At 47.1% G+C, this 8,072-nt stretch overlaps 2 protein-coding genes across 2 annotated transcripts; both read left to right on the top strand.

The window, feature by feature from the left end:
- The first annotated feature begins 416 nt into the window (after positions 1–416).
- On the top strand, positions 417–5,818 carry LOC108031712 (protein slender lobes). Its single transcript, XM_017105377.3, has 5 exons — positions 417–594; positions 781–867; positions 936–4,786; positions 4,850–5,077; positions 5,135–5,818. Exons 1-5 carry the CDS (start codon positions 558–560, stop codon positions 5,582–5,584), a joined length of 4,653 nt encoding a protein of 1,550 aa, XP_016960866.1. The 5' UTR covers positions 417–557; the 3' UTR covers positions 5,585–5,818.
- Positions 5,819–6,753: 935 nt separating this feature from the next.
- Positions 6,754–7,801, top strand: LOC108031031 (slender lobes-like protein). The gene is made up of 4 exons (XM_017104233.3): positions 6,754–6,920; positions 6,976–7,170; positions 7,225–7,335; positions 7,381–7,801. The coding sequence occupies exons 1-4, from the start codon at positions 6,876–6,878 to the stop codon at positions 7,606–7,608; spliced, it is 579 nt and encodes a 192-aa protein (XP_016959722.2). The 5' UTR covers positions 6,754–6,875; the 3' UTR covers positions 7,609–7,801.
- The last annotated feature ends 271 nt before the right edge of the window (positions 7,802–8,072 follow it).

The raw sequence follows: 8,072 nt of genomic DNA on the forward strand, positions 1-8,072 counted from the left end.
TGCCATTCTCGCCGCTATTTAGTATGCTTAAAGAACTACCAGCGCTAATAGAGACACAAGGCACGCGGCTTTAAAATCAAATTAATCACGCCATTACAACATATCCCCGGGCGGAAATAGTTGGCTGTTGTCATAATTTAAATTTAGATGGGGCGATAAATCCGGTTTAAAGATAACGGCCTCTTGCTCGCCGCGGAAAGGAACCAGTGTTGCACAGCGTCTAAAGCAGGCCAACTATTCGCTGTTTTGACCAACAAAATAAAGAGATATAACCAAAACTCTATTAAGTAGAGATAAGTTATCTGCAATAGGAAAGATTACACAGTTAACCTGGCCAATTGACCACCAAAACTAAATCAGTTTGAACTGTAACGGCCGCCGCAGAAATGCGCAACAGCCGGCGGCAGTGTTGGAGAACGTCCCAGAGTGCGGCACATGTGAAATTCACTTTCTGGCTCGGCGTCCGTTTCGTTTTCATTGTAATAAATTGCCTGCGGCTTCGAGACGCTTCGAATTAACTTGATTGCCGTGCGTGGAAGACAACAGAGCCTGGCCAAATGGACGATAATACGGAGAACGACGATGGCAAGCGCGGTGAGTGGGTTTTGCAGCAGGCGTTGCCGAAAAAGCAACGGGACCAGTAGGCCGGTGCTCCGCTGTCGGCCATTTTCCGGAGCCCCTTTTCCCAAGCAGCTCACTTTTTCCCAGAAATCCAACCAAGTGGATCGTACTCCATAAGTATTAACAACTATTTCTGCTTCCCTTCATTCAACATGGTAGTGACGCGGGCCCGCACTCGCCGCCTGTCCGTCCTGGACACGGACAGCCGTCCGAGTACTCCGCAATTGGTGGATGCGACCGCCGCCGGTAAGTGGTTATTGCCTCGAAATACCAGGGGCAACCCCGACTTAGACTCTGCTTCTCCGCCTCCCCAGGAACCGCCTCGCCACGTGCCACACGCCGCACTCGCCTCAACTCGTCCACTGTGGATGTGCGCACTCCGACCAGGACCAGACGCGCCTCCTTGGCCCGCAATGAGACTCCCGAGCCGATCACACCCTCTTCCGTGAAGCGCACAGCCCGCACGCCGGCCAAGGCCATCAGATCCGTGCGCCAACAGCTCACGCTCACCGAGGAGCCTGAGGAGATCGAGGCCAAGTCGGAAATGCCCAGTCCCAGCAAAAGTCCAGTGCCCAAGCGGAAGGCCAGTGCCTCGCCAAGTCCCGTGGCTGGGCGCACGGGCACTCCCACACTGCTCAGTGGCGAAAAGCGGGTGACCCGCTCCATGTCCCAAACGCCGCCAATGACCAGCGATACGCCTCGCAAGCACAATTCGTCTCCACAAGCAGTGGAGCCAGCCAAGGCTAAGATCAATACCAGAAACACACCCAAAGTGGCCGTCAGGTTGGAGAAACTACAGATGGACAAAACATCCGCGAAGAAGGCGGAGGTGTCCAAGCAATTGATACTTCCGGAGAAACTCAAGGAGAAGGAATCGGAACCAGAAATAAGTTCTCCCAGGGATAAACAGTCGTTCTTAAAGACATTTAACACACTTGCATCAAGCAAGGCTTTTAAGTCTGAACAAAGCGCAGATTCTGCGTATATGAAAGGCTCGGCTACCGAAACATCAAAGAAAGCCGAAACCCCACAAAAAGTTATCGCAGTGGAGACTCCCAAAGTTGTCAAGAAAGATTCCGCTGCCGAGACGGCCAAGAAAGTCGAAACTCCCCAGAAAGATAAAACTGCCGAGACCCCTAAAATTGTACAGAAAACCGAATCTATTTCGGCAACCCCCAAAAATGTGAAGAAAATCGAAACTCCGCAAAAGACTTTGTCTGCGGAGGCTCCTAAAAGTGTAAAGAAAACTCCACAAAAGATGGAAACTATTGAGGATCCTACAGTTGTACAGAAAATAGAATCTGTGGCGGCAGCCCCTAAAAATGCCAAGAAAATCGAAACTCCTCAAAAGATTGCCGCTTCGGAGGCTCCTAAAAGTGTAAAGAAAACTCCGCAAAAGATTGAAACTATTGAGGCTCCTAAAACTATACAGAAATCGGAATCTGTTGCGGCAGCCCCTAAAAATGACAAGAAAATCGAAACTCCTCAAAAGATTGCCGCTTCGGAGACTCCTAAAATTGTAAAGAAAACTCCACAAAAGATGGAAACTATTGAGTCTCGTAAAGTTGTACAGAAAACAGAATCTGTGGCGGCAGCCCCTAAAAATGCCAAGAAAATCGAAACTCCTCAAAAGATTGCCGCTTCGGAGACTCCAAAACTTGAAAAGAAAACTCCGCAAAAGATTGAAGCCATGGATGCTCCTCAAATTGTAAAGAAAATTGAAACTCCACAAAAAATATCATCAGTGGAGTCTCCTAAAATTGCAATGAAAATCGAAACACCTCAAAAGATGTCCTCAGTGGAGGCCCCTAAAATTGTTAAGAAAATCGAAACTCCTCAAAAAGTAGAGGCACCCAAAGTTGAAGAGAAAGCCGAAACCATTGAAAAGAGAAGTCAAACTCCGCAGAATGTTGTTTCTATTGAACTAACAGATTCCAGCCCAGAAAAAGATGAGTCCATGGAGGATCAAGAGTTTTTGGATGCAGAAGAATCGCATGTTGAGGTTGAGCCCCAAGACGTCGAGCAAATACCGGAGAAAGAGTCGGAGGAGGTAATCAATCTCGAGAAAGATGAGCCCGCGTTTTCTCCCCAGGCTGAAGAGGAGGTACAAGCCAGCGAGGAGGATCCCCAAGACGAGCCCATGGATGTACTAGAGAAAAGCGAAATCGACGTAACCGAGGTTGTTTATCTGCCGAACCTCACTCCCGGCATCAAATCGCGTGTTGTGAACTCCCCTCCAGTCGAGCAGAAAAAGTCGGTGGGCTTTAACAACGACGGTGATGACTTGGAGGTCGAAAAAACACGTTTTCCAAAGACTCCCGGTCGCGAGAAGGTGCCCGTCTACCGCACTTTGACTCCGAAGCCAGAGACACCATTAAAACTAGCCCTTCAAAAAGGTCGAAATAGTTCGACGCCCATAGTAAAGGCTCCAGAGCGAACGCTGTCCATCAGCCAGGCGGAACTGCAGACAGCTCCTCCCCAAATTGATGCCATCAAGTCATTCGATGAGCTGGAATCGGAGAATGCCAAGGATGAGGTGCAGCCGGCTGATAAGTCACCACAAAAGCAGGTGAACAAAATCCTTGCTCGCCTAGAAAGTTCCGACGGAGTGGAGGATGCAGAGGACGAGGAGGAGAACGAAGAAGATGAACCCCTTCCCGAGTTCGTGGACCTGGAAGCTGAGGACGCTGGGGATGACTACGTGTCCGGGGACTCGATGGACAGTTCGATGCGGCGCGAGATAGAGGAGAATGAAATTCCACACGATGGTGAGTCCGTTGGCAGTAAGGACACCGAGGAGTCCACTCCAGAGGAATCCGAAGGCGATGATTCCTTTATAGTCTCCGACAATGAAGAGGATTTAGGCGAACTTTGCTACTCCTCGGACGAGGAAGAAATCGAAGAACCCGAGAGGAACAGCGGCAAGCGTCGCCGCATAATGGTGCAAAGCTCCAGTGATGAAGAGGAGCTCGAAGACAAAGGAAAGGATCTAAACCAGAGCAAATTGGAGAAGCCTAAGAACCAGAGCAACTGTTCCTCCAACGCCAGCAAACTAAGCGAGGCTGCCCAACTGATGAACGCCAGCGAGGAAAAGTCTTCGATCTCGGAAGCCGAGCTGGAGAGATCCCGCCAGGTCGCTCTCAGCGAATTGAACAAGTCCGAGAGATTCAACAAGACGGAAACGCGCCTGGACGTCAGCGTCATGGAGGTGGACTCCTCGGATCACGAGGAAGAGGAGAAGTCACAAAAGTCCAAAGCCAAGGCCAACAGAAGTGTGTACGAGGTCATGGACTCTGACGATGTAGAGGACATCGAGAAAGCTGCTAAGGAAGAGAAATCCATAGAGGAAAGGGAATCGCATGAGAACGAAGAATCCAATGAGAAAGTGGAGTCGGTTGAGCACGAAGAATCCGATGCAGATGAGCCATCTCCTTCTGCTAGAAAATCCACATCATTTCAGGCCGCGAAATCCTCCAAATCGGCAGATGAAGAAGCTCTGCTCGCCGAATTGGCCTCTGGTAATCTGAGCCACTTGGCAACAATGTTCAATCCGCTTCAGAAGTCCCGTCGACAGTCCCTGATTGTGACTAGTTCCGAGCTGGCAGCCAAGGAACCTAAGTTGAGACGCCGCAGTGATCGTGCCAATGCTCCCAGTGACTTCTGTCCCTCGCAATCCTTTGTTGAGGTGTTGGCCGAAAAAAAACGTCAGAAGAACAAGCGCAAGCGGCTCTCCAAGAGCTTGTCGGGCGCTCCCGAGGATCTGGAAGAAATGGAGATCCAGCACGAGCGCAAGCGCTTAAAGAGTTCGCGAGCTGAGTCCATAGAGTCGGTGGAGGGAGACCACGAAAATGAGGAGACGACTGTCGCAGAGGAGGATGCTAGCCAGGGGGAAATCTCGTCCGAAGTTTCTAAAAAGGACGCTGCATCGCCTACTGCTATAGAGGAGTCCCCTGAAAAAGTAGAAGCCATTCCAGAATCGCCCTCGAAGGAGCCCACAACTTCTCAACACCAGAATCCACCCGAGGAGGTTCCAAAAACTCTTGAAACTACTGAGCCTGCGGAGAAGTTGCCGGCCGAAAAGGAAAAGAACGCTGAGTTTTACTTGGCCTACTGTCACAACCTCTTGGAGGCAGCCAACGAGGCCAAATTGAAGGAGAAGAAAGAGGTAAGTTCCTTTAGGGTCCAGAGAATATTTTCGACTAACGCTAAAATTCGCATATACCTTCAGCAACGAGCCACGGGATCGAAGCAAAAAAAACCCAAGCGCCTGGCTGCGCAAGCGGCTTCAAAATCCTTGGTCACCACCACCAGCTCCGCCACCGCAGAAAAACCGAAGGTCAAGCCGGCCGCGCAGCCACCTCCGGTCAAGAAGGACATTAAGCGTCTGCAGGCAGCACGCCAGGCTGTGAATCATGCTGTGAATCTTCTCGCGCCGCCAAAAGCCACGGATGCAGAGGTGAGTGACCCACACCCCTAGCCAAATTAGTAACTAAACCAACCTTATTCTCCACAGCCTCGCACGCTCTCTCGCAAATTGTCCCCACAACCACCTACGGTGGCGACTAACAAAGTGGGCAAGCACAAGAAGCAAGCCAAGAAACCGAAGCCGCAGGAGACAACGCCGCCAAAGAGTTCGGATGAGGAGAACCATGGCCACCGGGTGAATCGCATCCGCACCACCGCCGGCTACGTGACGGTGGTCGATGAGCCGCCAGTCCAGAAGGTTCCCAAGATCGAGCTGATCAAGACAAGTTCGGGTTTGGTGCGTGTGGAGCCAGTCACGCCCAAGCAGAAGTACTTCCGGGCGCTGCCCCCCACACCAAAGTGGCATGGATTCCGCGAGGAGCCGGGGCCCTCCGAGATGTCGAGGAAGCGCTCCAAGCATCCGGCAGCACGTGGCGATTACAACCCCGCCAAGCAGTCGGCGCTGCGCTTCAAGGAGCAGATCTTTTCTCGCAAATAGATCGAATCTAGTATTAGCGGTTGGAAATGTCAAGTGTACACAATGCATACTTATTTTTTGTTTTTCCTTATTTCTTTTTCCAAATTGAATTTGATTTTTCTTTTATTTGTTCTTTTAAATATTTGTTGTGAAACATGACCTCGCCTTGCCATTTATTATACTTTTGATCACTCACTTATTCAGAACCATCACACACACTACCCAGAAATAAATTTATGTTTGTTAAATCTTTAAGCCCATTTTCGAAAACATTGAATGAAATCGAATTATGCTGCATCTGTTTTGCACGCTGATCCAATCAATTTCACTAAGCGCTTGAGCCACCATTTTTTTTGTAGTGATATTTATTGGATGTATATTAGATGGTAAAACGAATACTTCAGTGGCGTTAAGAGCTAATTGTCCGGACAGGTTTCAATGCGTTATATTCCACACTTGAGCTTGTAAGAAACGGAAAATAAAAGTTATCATTATACAAAAAGGGTAACATTGTACCATTACGTTTATTGTTTTGAGAAAATTCTGATTTTTTTGGGTGGATAATACACTTTGTTTTTTGGCCAAAAAAAACGAGATTTTTCTCTTTCCTTTTTTTATGTAACTTGGCCAAAAATTGTCAGACTTTAAAGATACGCCTTCTTGGAAAGCTCACAAGCTACAGAATTGATCTCAGTCATTTTCTGGCTGATTCTAAAAACTTAAAATTTTCGCCAATTTTGACCTTTTTGCAAGGGGTAGCATCATCTTTTTTTTGCCAAATTGGGTCAAAAATACCAATTTTTAGCTGTTAATGCCAATCGATTGGAAATTTTATTACGAGTTCAGCAAGGTAGGGCATTCCGTTTTTGGGCCATTACTTTTTTTGTTTTGCCCAAAGACTGATTTTTTTGGGTAAAAAATGATGAGCTTAGTTCTTTGGCGAAAAAACGATTTTTTGAACCTATTTTGGTTTTTATAAAATATATATATATATATAAACGAAATAATTGTTTTTCTTCGAGAAAATATAACTATGAATATTTATTTAAAAATTTTTCTTCAATTTCCAATATTAACAATTTGATGTATGTGTCCTTCAGAACTCGACTACGATCTTTAAATTCGAAATAAAACTAGCTTTATTAATTTTAATGAGCTAAGTTCTTGAGCTAGTAGGCTGGTGATCCAAAGTCATCCCCCATCAGAGAACGTTTTCATCCGATCCCCAAATTTTCATTTGGTTGGCAGCTCGCTTCCACCTAGCTCAAATTTCGATTCGAAAACTTCCCGATTTGTTTGAAATCAACCAAAAATGGTGTTAACCCGCAGTGGGGCAAAATTGAAGCAAAGCGAAGGGGTGGGTTTTTGGCTAATTGCGAGTGCTGCAAGTATAAAACTTCGTACCTTTTCAGCCATCGACCGCGGGAAGTCAGGAAGTCAAGACTTCAGAACCGAAGGCCCCAGCCAGTCCGTCTGTCAAGAAGCGGGGGGCAGCAGCCAAGCGACGTCCTGCTCCCAAGAAGGATGTGAAGGAGCTGCAGGTGGCCCGCCAGTCGCTGCGTGACGCAATGAATCTCCTGGCCGAAAAAACATCTAACGACGAAGAGGTTAGTAAGGATTATATTTACATCCATCTTAAACCTTACCATTCTTTGAGATAGGAAACTGCCATGGGAAAAAATCAGAAGTCGGGAAAGAAAATGGTTGATAAAGAAATGTTGGCATCCCCGAATGGAGAACAGGAGGATTCATCAGCGGCCACCAACCAAAAGGTGAGAGATGATATTTTATTGCATTTCTTACTTCTTCCCTCACAGCCAACTAAGAAGCCCCTAAAAAAGAAGACTAGGAGGCCAGGGGCCAAGAACACCTCGCCAGTTAAAAGTGCCGACGAGGAAAACAAACCTGTCCGGACCAGTGCGGGCTACCTGACCATCACGGATCGCTCTCCTCGAAGGGAGCCCTCCATCAACCTAACCAAAGTCAGGTCGAACATCAAGCAACAGCCGCTGAAGCCCAAGGCCGATGGCAAGCGTAAAAACTAGATGTGGGGAGTAGCTTAAAGAATCGGTTCAAAATGTACACATAGTTACCTTAAATGTTTGCTTTTTACTTGATTTGTTTTCTAGTTTAAAATATTTTGAAATTTCATTTTTTTGAATGCAATGTTATAAGCATTTTGTACCCTTTGTCCAATGCGACCAATGCCTTAAAATTAAACAATACAGACCAACTTAATTTAAACAACTTAAGTACAATGTGTGAAGAGCAATCCCTTTCTAGCAATTCGATCTAGACATGCCTTTTTTTATCTTTGCTGTTTGATTGCACAGCTCCTATATTTGGCACATCTTCGTTAGTTCTAAATGCGTCTGATTCCAAAGGCTCATTTTGAACTTTGAGAATGTAACGTTTTCGGTGTTGCAAAAGGCTTACAGCGCCACCGTTGAAGGGTTGTGTCCTTGCTAAGGGAAATTTTCTCTTCAATTTCCCATACGTTTGATCCCAC

The sequence above is a fragment of the Drosophila biarmipes genome, chromosome 3R, assembly GCF_025231255.1.
Source record: "Drosophila biarmipes strain raj3 chromosome 3R, RU_DBia_V1.1, whole genome shotgun sequence".
Classification (NCBI taxonomy): domain Eukaryota; kingdom Metazoa; phylum Arthropoda; class Insecta; order Diptera; family Drosophilidae; genus Drosophila; species Drosophila biarmipes.